This window comes from Acinonyx jubatus, chromosome B3, assembly GCF_027475565.1.
Source record: "Acinonyx jubatus isolate Ajub_Pintada_27869175 chromosome B3, VMU_Ajub_asm_v1.0, whole genome shotgun sequence".
NCBI classification, from domain to species: Eukaryota; Metazoa; Chordata; class Mammalia; order Carnivora; family Felidae; genus Acinonyx; species Acinonyx jubatus.
In genome coordinates this window covers 71,539,051-71,558,761 of record NC_069386.1, presented here as the reverse complement: position 1 = coordinate 71,558,761, position 19,711 = coordinate 71,539,051, and the positions used below count along the sequence as shown (strand labels likewise).

General features: G+C 38.5%; 1 gene segment (V, D, J or C); it reads right to left on the bottom strand.

Moving 5' to 3' along the window:
* Positions 1–13,566: 13,566 nt before the first annotated feature.
* LOC113597901 (T cell receptor delta variable 1-like) lies at positions 13,567–14,272 on the bottom strand. The segment is given in 2 exon segments: positions 13,567–13,894; positions 14,074–14,272. Coding segments are annotated over 2 exon segments (492 nt in total).
* Positions 14,273–19,711: the final 5,439 nt, after the last annotated feature.

Sequence of the window (19,711 nt, the reverse complement as noted above, 5' to 3'; positions counted from 1 at the left end):
CTTAATTTGTTTAAACATCATTGATATTGTTTTGATTCCTCTTTGACTGTTTTAAATAAGATTTGGTCGGAATTGTAAGTATAAGTCTTTGCATTTCTGACAATTTATTTGTATGTTAACTATGTTATTTTAAAGTTTTTAATTATGGAAAATTCAAACATGTACCAAAGAGAGAATAGTACAATGAAAGAGCACGTACTCATTTCCAGGTTCCACAATTATCAAGTCATGGCCAGTCTTGTTCGTCTACACCCGCATCACCCTACACATCTATACCTCTTTCAGTTCTGGTTAGATTAAAGCAAATCCCAGACATCATAGGGTTGTGTCCTTTACACAGGAGGCATGTAATGTCAGGTTGTCTTTTGGTGTGTGTGTGTCTCTGTGTGTTGATCTATTGTTTGAATAGGAGTTGGTTTGCAAAATGATATTCTAATTATATCATTTCTACTTCATTTTTTAACTGAAGCATTTCTGTTAAGATAATTTTTCCTTGTCAATTATTTGATTAACTTTGAGGTTAAGTGTAGGATTCTTTCCATTCATTTGTCAGTTTGTAGGATAATGAGCTGATTCGCCTCTAGGGTGACCAAACCATCCCTGCTTGCCTGAGATGGAGGTGTTTCTCAGGACAAACACCAAAATAGTCCCAAGCAAATCTCAGGCAACCAGGATAAACCCCTAAAAGTAAATAAGGAGGATTGTTTTAGGAACTCATGGATTTAAACATACTTGACGTATTTGATGTGTTTTAGTTGATTGGATTCATGGTCTTACTGATGTGGGAATTGTCCCATTTTTACCAGCAGAAATCTTTTCAGGGTGGCTCCTGAGCCTTTGTGACATGGCCTCTGTAACCTATGATGGTTTCCTAGTTTTCTGGGAGGAGAAGATATTCTAGGCTCATTTATACACTTTCTCCCCCAGCCATCGAATCAACTATCTGTGATTAATGATAGATGTATTTTCTCCTTCCAGTTCTAATGTTTTTCTTATTTTACTGCAGTCATTAAGACATTTGGTGAAATGTAGAATAGAAAGAATAATATTGGAAATCTTTCTCTTTTTTCAAGTTTTTAAGGGAATGTTTTTAATATCTCCCTTTGAAAACAAATTCAAAGATTCCCTTGTTCAGGTGAAGGAAGTTCCCTTTTCTTCCTAGTTTGTGAAGAGGTTTTAATTAGACATACATGTTAAACTTGACCAAATCACTTTTCTCATTTAGTGAGATAATTTTATAGTTACTGTCTTTATGTGTGGTATGTTGCCCTTATATTTAACCTTCCTCATACTCCTGGGGTGAATCTTAAATGATCATGGTGTATTAGTGTTACTTTTCAATATTCAGTGCTAGTTTGATAATATTTTTAGGAGCAGTCATTGTTTTTAATAGGTGATATTGGTCTATAATTGTACTTTGTCATCCACCTTTGTTTATTATTGTCATTGTGGTCCTCTTGGTCTCATAAAATGTGTTGAGTAGTAGTCTTCCTGTTTTTATTTTTCTCAGTAGTCAGGAATGGAAATTATTGGTCTTGGGTTTGATGTAACTTGCCTGTGAAACACCATGTTTTTTTTTAGAGTTTTAAATTTCTTTAATTTGCCTGTAAATTCAAGTTTTCAATTTTTCTTTCCAGTTTTGTTGGATGACAAATTTTAGAAAGTCTTACTTTTTGTTTAAGTTTTTAATTAATTTGTATGGATTTATTCCTGCCTTCTTATAATTATTTAAATTTTTACTGTGTCTGTAGCTACAGTCTTCCTTTACACAATATTTTTCTATGTTCTTTATTTCCTTGATAAATTTTATTAGAGAATGGTCCATTTTCTAATTATTTTCAAAGAACCATTTTAAATGGATTCTTTCCTTTGCTTCTTTGTCTCTACTGCCTTAATTCTAGCACTGATTATTACTATTTTTATCCTCCTACTTTTGTTGCCTACTCTTACTCTCTTTTAAAACATTAAAAAAATCTTTTTTTATTTTTATTTATTTTTGAGACAGAGAGAAAGACAGAGAGAGAGTGTGACTGAGGTAAGGCCAGAAAAAAGGGAGACACAGAATCCGAAGCAGGCTCCAGGCTGTGAACTGCCAGCACAGAGCCCGACACGAGGCTCGAACTCACAAACCGCGAGATCATGACCTGAGCCCAAGTGGGACACTTAACTGAGTGAGCCATCCAGGTGCCCCGAGGATTCTTTTTATTTGTATTTGTTATTTTAGTAATTTGGAAATTATTTGTTCATATCCATTGCATTTATTAAGATTGGTACAATTTTTCTCTAATTTCTTTGTAATAATTTTTTTAACGTTTATTCATTTTTGACACAGAGAGAGATAGAACATGAATGGGGGAGGGTCAGAGAGAGAGGGAGACACAGAATCTGAAACAGGCTCCAGGCTTTGAGCTGTCAGCACAGAGCTGGTCGCGGGGCTGGAACTCACAGACCGCGAGATCATGACCTGAGCGAAGTCGGATGCTTAACCGACTGAGCCACTCAGGCGCCCGTGTAATATTTTTTAAAGGAGATTAAAAAGTTTGTTCCTAAAAGATCACTGTCCCAGACTCCACTACTGATTCTTAACCAGATAGGTAGGCAGCTGAATGTTTATTTTCGCAGCTCCTAAACTGCTTGAACTAATCATGTGTCTGGGCTCTCACAACCCCACAACTCACCATCACCCTTATGTATCTTTAAAAAGAAACTATAAACCTCTGTGGCTTTTTTCCAGGATGTTTCTGGGAAGTATTTCAGAAAACCCTGAAATCCTGGTGGCTGAAATTGTCACTCGGGAGAGTCACACATGGCATGAGTATCAAAGGATGAACCTTTATAACCACCATTATAGAGGGAATCATATCCAAAGGATTGAAAATGAAGTGGGGACCTTCTAATAAAGAGGTTTACAAGCCTGGGATTGGGTCTAAGGCAGCCATTGGGACAATTGTGCTTGCAGAAGAAGGAAAAGATTTGCTCACAGACTTTCCTAAACTTTAGGAGAATTTTAAGAGATTCGGCCTCAACTACCTCAATATTATTCAGGCTTCTAATTTTCATCCTTATTCCTTTTTTGTCCTAAGGTCAGGCCTCTCACCCACCCCCAGAGAGTGTCAGCATCTTCTCATTGTTCTGAGAGTTGTGTTAGTGGCACGATTGCCCCCTGGAGGCCAGACAGAGGAGCAGCCTCCTTAAAGTATTCTAGGCCAGTGGTTCTCAGGGCTGGGGGTACATTAGAATGGATTGAGGAGTTGTAACAAAAAGTGCTTGGTCCTGAACACCTAGAACACTGGGGATGTGGGACACATTCTAGTATCACTTTATTAACATTTACACTTGAGTGAAAAACTAAAAAGAAAATGAAAGCAACTGCTCTGAAATAAATCTAAACATACCCAGAAGCAGAATTACTCATAGTAAGTAGCAGGGTAAATAAAAGATGTCAGGGGATGGAAAAAGGAGATATTTTACCTGTAGGTTTACCTGTATGTTTACCAGTCTGGGAGGTAATCCGTTTTAGCAAATCTCCCCCTGGGACTTAGAGTTTGAGTATGACAGATTTTTGGTGTATATTTGTGATATGCCCACGAAGGTACTCATTTTCATATATAAGTTGATTGCTGATTATCCAAGTTGGCCTCCTAATTCTTAGACCTTACTTTTCACTGTTTTCCCTGGGTTCTGGTTGGCTGGAATATTAATAGGGGCCAACATCACTGAGCTCTCAACTGAAACTTGATCAAGAGCTTGAACTCAGTGCCAAGACTAGCATTATGAGAGTTCTACTTCAACACCAACACTAATTTAAATTTTATATTTTCAAATCATAGCATCACAAAAATTAGAATTAAGGGCCTCATGAGGCCCTCTAGCCAAACTTCCTTATTTTCAACATCTGAAAAGTCATAAGAGCCTTTCAGTTTTGGTGAACAAACAAGCAAGCAAGCAAACAAACAAACAAATATAAGGTACAGCTACTCTACTTTAGTACCTTCTTCTCTATCTTTATTGCCTGGCCCTCTCATACTCTGATCTCAGGGGATACAAGAACTCCAAGAATTCTCAGTTTGCATTACCTGGGAATTCTTTCTATTTCTAATCATATACATAGAATTTTCCTTGCACTGTCTCTATCTAAAAGAAGCAAAACACTGTTAGTAGTCCTACTGACTTTGTCTAAGTTTTTTTCTGGGAGTTTTTATTTATGGATGTAGAAACATAGTGGATGTAGAACAGTTGGGAACAGATGGAAGGAAGAGAGAAACACCTTGAAATACCTGTCAGATCTGTGCCCGATGGCGAGACTTTAAGTTATAAAGTGACTTTCTGCATGATCCTGACTTCCTGGTGTGCATCAGGGAGGGAAAGCTGGCAATGTTTCTAGATACAGCTCTATCTGCTCTGTATTAAGGGTTAACAGAAATCCGGACTTTAAGGATACTGCTAGTGAAGTCTTAGAAGGAAGTAAACAATATGTCATTGGGAACTGGAGGAAGGGAATCCATGTCAAGAGTTGCAGAAAAATTTTGAAATTGCCTCCTATAGTTACGCGAAAGCTGAACTCGGTTGTAGAGGTGGGGAGATTTCAGGCAACGTATGAAGGTTCCACCTGGTTTCTTCTTGCTGCTGAAATGAAGAGAAGAGAGATAAATGGAGGGAAGAATTGTTAAACAAAATGGAACCAGGACTGGATGAATCTGAAAGTTCTCAATCTCTTCAAATGGAAAAAGGTGCTAAAATTAAGATAGAGTGAAAAAACTGACAGTGTGACTACATAACTTTTCATCAAAACCTCAGAAGGATTGAGGGGTGGGAGTATTCAGTCACATAAGGAGCTCTTTCAAGAGATTTGGATGTGACTCCCAAGCAAACGATAGGACTTCTAAGAAGCTTAAGAGATTGGTCCCTCAGCCATCAGAGCACGGGCCACAGGTGCAGTTTTTCTGGAAAGGACCTGTGGATGTGGCTTTTTTCAAAAAGAGTAAACTTCATTAAAACCAGGGGAGACCCAGGAGGTGTTTGAGAAAATGATTTCAGCAGAAACACTACCAGCTTGGATTGAAAGGGACAGAATATAGAATAAAAGGAGGAGGTCAGACCCCTAAAACTCTACTGGCAGGAAGCAGGTTTATAAAACTACTCAACTGCATCCATGTGTTACCTTTCGTGAAAGAAAAGAGATGACTCTGAGGGCAGAAGTAAAAGCCAACGGATCACTGTTGAGAATTATTTCCAGGCCTTAAATAGAATCAAGGAACTCCTATGGTTTGCCCAGCTTTATTTCTGCCTTTCATTTCCCCCTCTTTTGGACCCAAATGTCTATAGCTATTAACCTGTGCCTTCCTGGTCATGTGCGATCTAACACTGTAATCTAGATGTGTTGGGGCAGGTCGCTTGTTTTGCAGCTTGACAGATGGAGAGGAATTGTGCCCCAGGAGCTGTACGTAACAGATGACACCCAGGAGCTGCATTTGGACTTGGACATCATTTATGATGTGATTTTGTAAGAGATCTGACGCTATATGAGATGAGACTCTTGGGTTCATTGGGAGTGTTTGTGAATGAATGTATTTTGCAAGTAGAAGGAATATTAATTAATCTTTGGGAGTCAGATGGTGAACTAAGGTACAGAGATAAATTCCTGCCTCCTGGTGTCCATGCCTTTGGCTAATCCCTTCTTTTGAGTGTAGGAGGGAACTGTGACTTGCTTCTAACCAATACAATATGCAAAGTTGATGGGCTAGGCCTCTGCTTTTTTGTTACATTAGCAAAGTTTTCTGAATTAGCTAAGATGAGAGATTCTCCTTGCTGTCTTGGAGACGTAGGCAGCATGTTGAAAAGGCCCAAAGAAAGTGCAGGAGACCACTAGGAACTCTGGGCAACCTCTAGGAAAAGAATTGTTTATGAGGATACATTGGAATGTCAGAAAGGACCTTGTAAACTATGAACAGTGATACAAATGTATTAGGCAGCTTTTAAGTTTTCAAAAGGAACAAATGATAGGTGTGGTATAAATATTTGTTGAATAAATGAATTAGAGGGTAAAATGCATTCTCAAAACAAAATTAATAAAAACAATGGTTAGCTGAACCATTGCCCCTTTTAAAGTTATAATATTATTCCTTACTGAGTCTTATTATCTTTCACAAATCTGGGAGTTTTGTGTCTTAATTCTTCTTTTGTCCTAGATACTTGTCTTGATGAGAATAAAATCAGATGGAGGGTAAATGGAAGAGACACAGTGTCATGTGTAGGTGATAAATAACATCACTTACTTTTTTCATACATGCATCAGATCTTTATTCATCTGTTGAATAATTCAGACAAAGTCCTATGCTTCTTGATGATTTTATTCTGGTGGATAGACAGATAAAAAATATGCCATCAAATATATAATGATGTCTGCCATGAAAAAAATGTGAGACAGGGTAAGGGGAAAGAGGGATGTGTTGCTTGAGTACTAACTATATAGGGTTGAAGGAAAGACGTCTATGATGAGTTAGCATTTGAGCAGTGATCTGAATGATGGGTGAAGGCAACATTTGAAGCAAGACTACTCTTGTAAAAATATCCGGAGGTGGAAGCCTGCTTGGGGCACTCAAGGAACTATTCTAGGGGGTAAGAGTGATCCCAGTAGAGGAAGAAAGGTGGAGGAAGATGGGAAATATTCAGTAAACTTGAGAGTTTCCTACTTGTCATGGTCTGTGTCATGTTGGGAATATTGAGGTGAAAGAGACATAATCCTTGCTCTCAAGAAATTGAGTATCCTAGAGGAAGCAGGCAATAAATACAAAATTATGTAAGGAGATAAGTGCTATTCTTATAGATAAGTACAAATTTCATAGGGGGCCAGAGGAGAGAGACTTTAAATTTGCCCAGAAGATCAAGGAAGGCTTGAGAGAGAACAAGTCAGAGGGCAATGAGGAGGAGGTGGTTATGAGGTTGGAAACTCCAAACAAAGAGAAGGGTAGAGGGAAGGATAGAGACGAGAGTTGTGTTAACTCATGATATTTCCTGAATTCAGTATTTTGGTAATTCCAGGTCTATGTTGGTGACAGATGTGTCAGGAGATGAGGCAGCTAAATGTGAATTGTATGTGGGCTTGTGCCAGGCTAAGTCTAAAGAGCTGTGAGAAGTGAAGTAAAATACCTAAATCTGCCTTTTACGCAGAGCTGTAAGGTAAGACAGTATCACTAATTAAAACAAGAAAATATGGAGGCAGAAGAGCATGAAGTAGGGGAGGTGAAAAGATTATGGGCTTTAGACTTACACATTTTATATTGCTCAAGGGTCATCTGACCCAAAGGCTGTGGGCTGCATACATAGGTCTGGAGCAAAATCAAGGTTAGAGGCATAGTCATTGGCACACAGGTATTAGTTTCTCTGTCCAAGTGTGGACAGAGAATTAGACTAAGGTTGGAGCCAGAAAAACAGCAACATTTAAGGCAGGAAATAGAGGAGAATTGACTACAGGAATCCTATAGTATCATTGACCTTACAGTGTTTTAAAGTTTTATTTATAAGCCTAACTGGCCAAGTGGAAAGTGAACTTGTAGGAAATAATTATAGCTCATCTTTTTTTTGTGTGTTTGTATTCCCAGAAACTGTCCCGGTGCTTTGTACATGGGATACTTAATGTATGTGTATTCAAATGAATGCATGAATAATTAATTAATGAAGGACTCTCTGGCTTGACGTTTCTGTTTGGTGCTTCCATCTTTCAGGGTAACATTTCATAGCAATAGTTCTATGCGCCTTTTTATTTTCATTACTTTTTTTATTGCACAAGGAACCCACATTTATTGAAGAAAAATTAGAAAAAGGAAAGCTAAAACAATTACCCTGAATTCCACTGCTGGGAATAACTATTATTAACATTTCATGTCTATCTTTTAGATCACTACTATCAATAGAAGTACAATGTGAGCCACATAAATATATTATATTTTTTAGTAGCCACATTGAAAGAAACAATAAATAAATGTATAAAATTAATTTTAAAAATATATTTTATTTAACCCGGTAATCTCCAAATATCATTTCAACATTGGTTCATAAAACTATTAATAGGATTGTTTACATTCTTTTCTTTATACTAAGCCTTTGAAACTTTGTGTGTATTTTACACTCACAGCACATCTTAATTTGGATTCATCACAATCCAAGTGTTTAAGAGCCACGTTAGCTAGTGGGCCATGTATGGATAACATAGTTCAAAGTTCCTTTTGATGTATACATAATGATATGACTATACATAAAATTGTAATTCTCCCTCCACAACATGCAGGTCATAAGAAATCTATAGTTTTATAAGCATTTTATAATAAATGTTTAATTTTCAAACAGTTTTGGATTTACAGAAAAGTTTTGAAGATAGTACACATAATTTCCATACTGCATACCCAGTTTCCCTTATGATGAACATCTTAAAATAGTACATTTGCCACAATTAATAAATAATACTGATATATTATTATTGGCTACAGTTCATACTTCAGTAGTTTTACTTTGATTGCCTAAAGTTCTTCATCTCCTTTGGAGTCCCCCAAGGAAACTACATTACATTTAGTTTTCATATCTCTTTAGGCTCCAGTTGGCTATGACAATATCTCAGATTTTTCTTCTTTTTTAAAATTAAAGTTTAAATTTTATTTTATTTATTTCTTGTAAACTTTTTTTTCATGTTTGTTATTTATTTTTGAGAGACAGAGACTGATAGAGCACAAGCGGGAGAGTGTCAGAGAGAGAGGGAGACCCGAATCAGAATCCGAATAGGCTCTGGCTCTGAGCTGTCAGCACAGAACCAGCACAGTTGAAGCTACAAAGTGTGAGACCATGACCTGAGCCGAAGTCAGGTGCTAAACCGACTGAGCCACGCAGGTGTCCTAAAGTTTATTTTATTTTAGAGAGGAAAAGAGCAATGAGCAGAGGACAGAGGCTGAGAGACAGAGAGAGAGAGAGAGAGAGAGAGAGAGAGAGAGAGAGAGAATTGCAAGCAGGCTCCATCCTCAGTGTTGAGCCCAATGCAGGCTCATTCCCACAATTCTGAGATCATGACCAGAGTCAAAATCAGGAGTTGGATGCTCTGGGAATGCATGCTGGTGCAGCCACTCTGGAAAACAGTATGGAGGGTTCCTCAAAAATCTAAAAATAGAACTACCCTACGACCCAGCAATTGCACTACTAGGCATTTATCCACGGGATACAGGTGTGCTGTTTTGAAGGGACACATGCACCCCCATGTTTATAGCAGCACTATCGACAATAGCCAAAGTATGGAAAGAGCCCAAATGTCCATCGATGGAGGAATGGATAAAGAAAATGTGGTATATACATACAATGGAGTATTACTCAGCAATCAAAAAGAATGAAATCTTGCCAGTTGCAACTACGTGGATGGAACTGGAGGGTATTATGCTAAGTGAAATTAGTCAGAGAAAGACAAAAATCATATGACATCACTCATATGAGGACTTTAAGAGACAAAACAGATGAGCATAAGGGAAGGGAAACAAAAATAATATAAAAACAGGGAGGGGGACAAAACAGAAGAGACTCATAAATATGGAGAACAAACTGAGGGTTACTGGAGGGTTTGTGGGAGGGGGGGTGGGTTAAATGGATAAGGGGCACTAAGGGAGCTACTCCTGAAATCATCATTGCACTATATGCTAACTAATTTGGATATAAATAAAAAAAAAGAGTTGGATGGTAAACCAACTGAGGTGCCCAGGCACTCCTAATTTTTCTTATTTTTGATGATCTTGACAATTTTTAGGAGCATTGGTTAGACGCTTTGCAGAATGTCCCTCAATTAGGATTTTTCTGATGATTTCCTCATGATTAGACTGGGGTTATGGGTTTTGGGGAGGAAGATCACAGAGGTAACATGCCATTTCTCTTCACGTCATATCAAGGTGACATGCTATCAACATCTCTGGTGATGTTGACCATGATCAGCAAGCTATGCTGGTATTTGACAGGTTTCTCCACTGTTGCTCTTTTTCATTAAAAAACAATCTATTCATTCATTTTGAGGGAGAGAGAGAGAGATAGTGAGCAGAGGAGGTACAGAAAGGTAGGGAGAGAGAGAATCCTAAGGAGGCTCTACACTGACAGTCCAGAGCTCAGTCTCACAAGCTGTGAGATTGTGACCTGAGCCAAAATCAAGAGTCAGATGCTTAATGGATTGAGTGACCCAGGTGCCCCAATCCACTGTTGCTCTTTTGTCACCCTTTCCATACTGTCCCTTTTGGAAGGAACTCACTACGTGCAGCCCACACTTGAGGAGTTGGAAATGTGGAGTATCTAAATAAATTATTTAGAATTCTAAAGCATGGGAAGTTTGTCTGTTCTGCCTCACTTATTTATTCAATAATTTATTTATATCAGTGACTCATGGATATTTATTTTATACTTTGGGTTATTACTCAACATGACTTTATTTTGTTGCTTCAATTGTTCCAGCTTTGGCCACAGAGAGCTTTTTTAGTTGACTCTGATGTCCCCTAACATAGCCCCATCATAGGTGGTAGTGGTTCTTTTCTTTTTTCTTCCTTCCTTCCTTCCTTCCTTCCTTTCTTTCTTTCTTTCTTTCTTTCTTTCTTTCTTTCTTTCTTTCTTTCTTTCTTTCTTTTTCTTTCTTTCTTTCTCTTTTAACACTTCAAAATACTTCAGATTCATCTGGCATATTCCCTGTCCCAGCCCTAGAATCAGCCATTTCTCCAAGGAACCCTGGTTCCTAGTATTGAAAACTGGTATTAGAACCCAATATACGAGATCTAGGCATGCTCATTGCTTCTGGGTTATCCTCAGAAACATCAAAGTGTGACCTAGATTTTGAGAGACAGTGAGTTCAAAAGGTAGAAATGGGGAGGAAACATATTTCTGGAGAAGCAACTAGCAGGAGCAGGATTTGAGATTTGGGAAAAGGACAGTCTCACAAGGAATCCAGAAGTCTTAAGCAAGCAAGATTCTTTGGAGGGACACAGTAGGGAGATTAATCTGGCAGTAGTAAGCAAGGTGACCCTGAGCAGAAGAGTCTGAAAGGGGAGAGAACAGTTAAATGTTCAGTGTAATAACAGGTACAGTGTTAAATTTGTCCCTCTCCCTTACCACCCTGGATGATGTGGGAGGAAAGGGCTGAACAACTGATCTAATCTGGACAGTCTGAGGAGTTGTAACCTGTCTCCCCTGCAGCAAGCCAGGAGTTTTAAAAAGTAGTATTGAACTATTTTGTTTGGTTAATTTGTTTCACCCAATGTTGTCTATATTAGTGTTTCTAGTTAGGTCTCTTTTGATTGCAAGTGATAGAAAGCCCTTTAGGTTGTTCTCTATCATTTAGAGTCTGTTATGATTTGTTCCCCTCTCTCCTTTTTTTCCTTTATCCCCTTCCTATATGTTCACCTGTTTTCTTTCTTAAATTCCACATATGAGTGAGGTAATATGGTATTTGTCTTTCTCTGAGTGACTTTGTTCACTTAGCGTAATACATTCTAGCTCCATCCACATTGTCACAAATGGCAAGATTTCTTTTTTCTTTTTTCTTTTTTTTTTGATGTCTGAGTAATATTCAATTGTATATGTCTACCATCTCTCCTTTACCCATTCTTCAGTCGATGGACATTTGGGCTCTTTCCATAGATTGACTATTGTGATAATGCTGCTATAAACATCAGTGTCCAGTTATCCCTTCAAATCTGTATTTTTGTATCCTTTGGGTAAATTTACCTAGTAATCAATTGCTGGATCATAGGGTAGTTCTAGTTTTAACTTTTGGGGAACCTCCATATTGTTCTCCAGAGTGGCTGCACCAGTTTGCATCCCCACCAAAAGTGCAAGAGGGCTCCCCTTCCCTCACATCCTTGCCAACACCTGTTGTTTCTTGTGTTATTAATTTTAGCCATTCAGACAGGTGTGAAGTGGTATCTCATTGTGGTTTGATTTGTATTTCCCTGGTGATGAGTGATGTTGAGCCTCTTTTCATGTGTCTGTTAGCCATCTGGACATCTTCATTGGGAAAGTGCCTGTTCGTGTCTTCTGCTCATTTCTTAACTGGATTATTTGTTTTTTGGGGTGTTGAGTTGATTAAGTTCTTTGTAGATTTTGGATACTAACCCTTTACCAGATATGTCATTTGCAAATATCTTCTTCCATTTCATAGATTTTGTTGATTGTTTCCTGTGCTGTGCAGAAGCTTTTTATCTTGATGAAGTCTCGAAGGTTCATGTTTCATTTTGTTGCTCTGGATCCGGCAATGTGTCCACTAAGAGGTTGCCACAGCTGATGTCACAGAGGTTTCTGCCTGTATTCTCCTGTTGGATTTTGATGGTTTCCTATCTCACATTTAGGTCTTACATCCGTTTTGGATTTATTTTGTGTGTGGTCCAGAAAGTGGTCCAATTTCGTTCTGCAGGTTGCATCAGTCTTCCCAACACCATTTGTTGAAGAGACTATCTTTTTCATTGGACATTCTTTCCTGCTTTGTCGCAGGAGTTGACCATATAGTTGTGGGTTCATTTCTGGATTATTTATTCTGTTCCACTAATCTATGTTTTTGTGCCAGTGCCATACTGTCCTGATGACTATAGCTTTGTAATATACCTTGAAGTCCAGAATAGTGATGCCTCTACTTTGCTTTTCTATTTTCAGGATTGCCTGGCTACTTGGGGTCTTTTGTGATCCACACAAATTTTAGAATTGATTGTTCTAGCTCTGTGAAAAATGCTGGGGTATTTTGATAGGGATTGCATTAACACACATGCCCTTCACTGGCAGACTTTCCTTCCTTGTCATTGTTCCCACTGCCCTTGCTTTGCATCCTGGGATCACCTCCCAACTAAACGACTTGTACTTGAATCCTTATCATCTTCTGGAAGAACACAAGTGAAGACAGATGGGGTGCACAACTGAAAAATCCCAAGTAGCTCTCTAATCACTGCAGAGTCCAGACCTCAAACAATGTTAAGGGATCTCGGTTTCATTCTCTCTCTTCAGGATCATGCTCTTCCTTTGTGGTGGGAAGAGGGCTGCTAACAGCTGTAGGGTTATATCCTAGCCTCTTCCATCCCCAGCCATATTCCCAAGAGTTTCATATTAAGTTTTGGCATGTAGACTTGGGGCAGGTACCTATTCTTGAAACAATCATTGTGGTCAGAGAGATGAATTATGTTAATTGGTCAGGGAGTCCAAGGCTGGGGTCAGCCCATCTAAACCTCAACATGGGGTAGGAGGATGCGTGGCTTGGTTATCCAGGGAAAATCCAGGTGTGGCCACCAGACAAGGAGGGATGGATGTTGGGTAGCAGAAGAGACAGATGCATATCCTGATTGGTTATGGGATTTTTGCGATGAAAATACTCGTGAGACTGGGATTTTGTAACCACATCTCTTCTTTTGATACCAGATGTGGAAAGATTGTTGCTTGAACATTCATCAACTTCCTCTCTAAACCCACCAGTGCCACCCATCCCGCCTTCTGTTTACCTTTTCCTGTTCTGTGGGTTGTTTTCTCCTAAGCTCCTGGAGCAGGTGGCTGTTTCATGCTGAGCCCAGGGGGTTTTTGTAAGGCTCTCCCCGTCACTCTTCTCACCGTGGAGCTTCTCCAACAGCACAGAAATAGACACCTGAGTCTGTAGGCATCAAGCCTGTGATGGTGAGACTTAGGGCTTTGTTTCCTTTCTGATGAGATACAGAATATCGTCCTTTCTTGGTGTTTGTGCTATCAGAATAAAGATAAATGATTTCAGTCATCTTTCCATTGGAAAGCTGTCGAAACCAGCTCATCACATAGTAAGTATAGCTGAGTGTGAAACTACAGTGCAAGCTCACAGATTCTCCCTCTTGTTTATTCACTGGACCTGGAGTTTGAGTGACACTCTGTGTATTGCTGGAACCTGTAGAAAAGAAGAAAAAATAACTTAGCTGTTGACATTGCTCCCAAGAAAGCTGTCACAAACAGCCAAGTTTTCACCCAGAAAACAAAGTGGAGAAAGGCACAGTCAAGTTCTCTTCTAACTTCTTTGCCCAAACCTCCTCCCTTGGGCCCCGGCTGCAGGGGTGGTGGGCTCCTTACCGAAGAGGATGAAGGCCACCACTGTGCACAAGAGAGCAGGCAGTCCAGACTGCATGTTGGGGCCCTTCCTGCTGGTGAAATGGCCCTTGTTCTGCCTGCCACCTGTCAGGCCCTTTGCAGTGTCCCTGGAGCTGGGTGGCTCTGTGGTCTTGCTTCTATAAAGCTGGCAGCGGGCCTCCTGCATACGTAAGTTTAGTCACACTTCCTGCTGTCTGTGTCTGCTTCCTGCCTCTCTTCCTCCAGGCCTCTCTTGTCTAATTGATTGATAACATGTCATGTGTGATTTATCATGAAATTTGTCCAATGTGGACATAACCAAAAGGGAGAAGTAGACATAAAATCCAATCATAATCTCATTACCCAGGGGTAAATGCTGTTAACATTTTGTTGCATTTCTTTCAGTATTTTTAATGCAAATATGCATACTCTCGTGGAATTGGGATCAAGTTAAAAAAACTTTTTTGTGTTGAATATAATGTGTATGAATATGCCACCATGTCATTCAATTGTACGTGAAAATGTGATTTTTACAGCTTCACACTACTCTGCTGTGTAAGTGCAATTTGTTTCAACATCATTGTTTGACATTGTATTGTTTACTTTTTGGACTATTTTAAATAACAATCAGTGGGCATTGTAAATATAAGTCTTTGCATTTCTGAAAATTTATATTTATGTTAACCTTGCTATTTCAAAGCTTTTAATTATGGAAAACTCAAACATCTACCAGAGAGAAGAGTGCAATAAAAGAGCACGTATTCATTGTCTAGGTTGCACAATTATCAAGTCTTGGCCAATCTTGCTCATCTACACTAGTATCACCCTGAACATCTATACCTCTTCCAGTTCTGGTTCAATTAAAGCAAATCCCAGACATCATGTGGTTGTGTACTTTACTCAGAGACATGTAATGTCAGATTGTCTTTTCGGGTGTGTGTGTGTATGTGTGTTGTTAGTGACAGTTGATAAGCAATGTCTAGATTTGCAAAATAATGACATTCTAATTATATCATTTCTACTTCATTTATTTATTTTACTTATTTTTTAACGTTTACTTATTTTTAAGAGACAGAGAGAGACAGAGAATGAACAGGGAAGGGCAGAGAGAGAGGGAGACACAGAATCTGAAGCAGGCTCCAGGCTCTGAACTGTCAGCACAGAGCCTGACACAGGGCTCAAACCCACGAACCCTGAGATCATGATCTGAGCCGAAATCGGATGCTTAACTGACTGAGCCACCCAGGCGCCCCTCTACTTCATTTATTAACTGAAGTATTTCTATGAAGATAATGTTTTCTTGTCAAATAATTGATTAGCTTTGAGGTTAAGTGCAAGATACTTTCCGTTCATTTATCAGTTTGTAGGATAATGAGCTGATTCCCCTCTAAGGTGACCAAACCATCCCTGCTTGCCTGAGATGGAGCCATTTCTCAGGACAAACACCAAAATAGTCCCAAGAAAATCCCAGGCAACCAGGATAAATCCCCAAAAGTAATCAAAGAGGACTCTTTTCGGAACTCATGGATTATAACATACTTGATGTGTTTTAGTTGGTTGGATTCATTGTCTCAGTGATGTGGGAATTGTCCCATCTTTACCAGCAGAAATCTTTTCAGGCTGGCTCCTGAGCCTTTATGACATGGCCTCTGTAATCTATGATAGCTTCCTGGTTTTCTGGGAGGAGAACACATTCTAGGCTCACTTGTACACTTTTCCTCTTCCAGAAACGGAATCAGCTATCTGTGATTAATGATAGATATGTTTTCTCCTTCCAGTTCTAATGTGTTTATTATTTTACTGTAGTTGTTAAGACATTTACTGAAATATAGAATAGAAAGAATAATATTGGAAGTCTTTGTATTTTTCAAATTTTTAAAGGAATGCTTTTAACATGTCCCTTTGAAAACAAATTCAAAGATTACCTAGGTCAGGTTAAGGAAGTTCCCTTTTATCCCTAGTTTGTGAAGAGATGTTAATGAGAAATAATGTTAGACTTGACCAAATCACTTTTCTGCATTTAGTGAGAGAATTTTATAGTGAATACCATTGATGTGCGGTATGTTGTACTAATATTAAAACTTGCTCATAGTCCTGAGATGAATCCCAAATGATCTTGGGATACTTTTTAACATCCATTGCTGGTTTGATAATATTTTTAGGAGCAGTCATTGCTTTTCATAAGTAACATTCATCTATAATTGTCCTTTGACATCCATCTTTGTTGATTTATGTCATTGTGGTTCTCTTGGTCTCATACAATGTGTTCAGTAGTAGTCTTGCTATTTTTGTTTTTCTCAGTACTCAGGTATGGGAATTATTGGTCTTGGGTTTGATGTAACTTGCCTGTGAAAACATATGTATGTATAGAGATTTAAATTTCTTTAATGTGCATTTAATTCAACTTTTCATTTTTCTTTCAGTTTTGCTAGATGATAATTTTTAGAAAGTTGTTCAAGTTTTCAAATTAATTTGTGTGGACTTATTCCTTGCTTGTTCTTATAATTATTTAAATTTTTACTGTGTCTGTAGTTACAATTTTCCTTTACATCATGTTTTTCTATCGTCTTAATTTCTTTGATAAATCTATCAGAGATTTGCCCATTTTTTAATTCTTTTAAAAGAACCATTTTAAATGGATTCTTTCTTTTGCTTCTTTGGCTTTATTGCCTTCATCTTAGCACTGATTATGACTATTTTTGTCCTCCTACTTTTGCTTACTCTTACTCTCTCTTAAAACTTTCTGGTTCAATGCTTAGCTCATTACTTTCAGTCTTTTAGTTTTTATATATTTTCCAGTTATAAAAAGTTCTCTGTGTGCTGCTTAGGTTCATTGCTCAAGTTTAAAATTTACACTTTATATGACAGTTTTGTTATAAATATTTTAACAATTCTGTTATAATTATTTTCTTGTTCATAAATAATTTTTTTTAAGTTTATTGATATATTTTGAGTGAGAGAGAGAAAGCTGGGGAGGGGTAGCGAGAAAGGGAGAGAGAGAATCCCAAGCAGACTCCTCGCTGTCAGTGCAGAGCCTGACACAGGGCTCGAACTCATGAAGCTGAGCTGAAATCATGACCTGAGATTATAGCCTGAGTTGAAATCCAGACTTGGACACTAAGGCAACTGAGCCACTCAGGTGCCCCTTGTTCGTAAATTACTTAGGAGTGCATTTCTTTTTATTTAAAGTTGACTTTTTATAGATAATATCTAACTTTATTCATTATAGTAAAAACACATGACCTATATGATATTGATTCTTGAATACTTATTGAGATTTGTTTTCTTGTGGTCAATATTTCTGATTATTTCTTCTTTAAAATTTTTTTACATTTATTTATTTTTGAGAGACAGAGACAGAATGAAAGCAGAGACAAGACAGAAAGAGAAGGAGACACAGATCTGAAGCAGGTGCCAGGCACTGAGCTCTCAGCACAGAGCCCAAAGTGGGGCTCAAACCCACACATAGTGATCATGACCTGAACCAAAGTCTGGCACTTAATGGACTGAGCCACCCAGGTGCCACTATTTCTGATTCTTTCTTTCTTTCTTTTTAAAAATTAAAAAAAAATGTTTATTTATTTTGACAGAGAGAGACAGAGCATGAATGGGGGAGGAGTAGAGAGGGAGAAGGAGACACAGAATCTGAAGCAGGCTCCAAGCTCCAGGCTCTGAGCTGTCAGCATAGAGCCCAGTGCAGGGTTTGAACCCACAAACGGTGAGATCATGACCTGAGCTGAAGTCAGACGCTTAACCAACTGAGCCACCCAGGCGCCCCTATCTCTGATTATTTCTTAAGGATAAATTTCTGAATAAGAATTGTTGAGTGCAATAACTTTATATATAGTAACAAATTACCCTTCCAATGATTGTACAAATTGACATTTCTATAGTATTTTCTAAGAGTTTTGTTTCATGACATCAGCATCTAATGATTTAAAAATATTATTTAACAATTTGTAGAGAAAAAAAATATTATATCCTTGTTTTATAATGCATTTTTTCATCATGAGGTTGGATTCTTTTCATATTTGTGCTTTTTTTTTTAATTTGGAAATTATTTGTTCATATCTATTGCATTTTTAAAAATTGGTATAATTTTTCTTGAGTTTCTTTGTAAAAATGTTTTATTTTTTAAGGATATTAAACAACTTTGTTCATAAACGATCATTATCCCAGAGTCCATTAGGATTCTTAGCCAGATAGGTAGGCAGCTGAATGTTCATTCTGACAGTTCCTGAGCTCCTTGAACTAATCATGTTCCTGGGCCCTCCCAACCCCACAACTCGCCATTACCCTGATGTATCTTAACATACAAACCACAGAAGATCCGTGGCCTTTATCCAGGTTGTTTCTGAGAACTATTTCAGAAAACTCTGAGATCCTGGCTGCTGAAATTGTCATTCCAGAAGAGTCAAAGATGACATGAGTACCAACGGGTACACGTAAAGCTTAGGGTGACCTACTCAAGATAAGTAACAAGTTCTCCTGACCAAGTTATTCTTCTGACAGGGGTTTATTATAAAGGATGAATCTTTATAACCATTGTTATAAAGTGCATCTTGCCCAAAGGCATGATAATGGAATGGGGAGCTTCTCCCAATGGAGAGGTTTACAAGCCTGGGATTGGGTAGAAGACAGGCTTTGGGAAAATTGTGCTTGCAGGAGAAAGAAAGAGTTAGTCACAGACTTTCCTAAACTTTAGGAGAATTTTAAAGAGATTCGGCCTCATTACCTCAATATTATTCAGGCTTCTAATTTTCATCCTTATTCCTTTTTTGTCCTGAGTTCAGGCCTCTCACCCACCCCCAGAGAGTGTCAGCGTCTTCTCATTGTTCTGAGAGTTGTGTTAATGGCACGATTGCCCCCTGGAGGCCAGAGAGAGGAGCAGCCGCCTTAAAATATTCTAGGCCTGTGTCTCTCAGGGCTGGGGGCACATTAGAAGAAACTGAGGAGTTGTAACAAAGAGTGCTCAGTCCTGAGCACCTAGACCACTGGGGAGGTGGGGACACATTCCAGTATCACCACATTAAGGTTTAACCTTGAGTAAAACAATAAGATGGAAATGAAAGCAACTGCTCTGAAATAAATCTAAACATACCCAGAAGCAGAATTACTAGTTGTAAGTAGCAGGGTGAATAAAAGATGTCGGGGGATGGAAAAAGGAGATATTTTACCTGTAGGTTTACCTGTATGTTTACCAGTCTGGGAGGTAATCCGTTTTAGCAAATCTCCCCCTGGGACTTAGAGTTTGAGTGTGACAGATTTTTGGTGTGTATTTGTGATGTGCCCACGAAGGTGCTCATTTTCATATACAAGTTGACGGCTGATTACCCAATTGGCCTCCTAATCCTTAGACCTTACTTTTCACTCAGTTCTGGGTGGCTGGAATATTAGTAGGGGCCAAAATCACTGAGCTTTCAACTGAAAGTTGATGAAGAGCTTGACCTCAGTGCCAAGACTAGCATTTTGAGAGTTCTGCTTCAACACCAGCACTAATTTAAACTTTATCTTTTCAGATCAGAGAACCACAGAATAAAATTTTAAGGTTTGCCTGGGTGCATTTCAGCAAGTCCTTTCTACCTTTAATCTCCCCCTCTTTTGAAGCCAAATGTCTATAGTGATTAACCTGTGCCTTCCT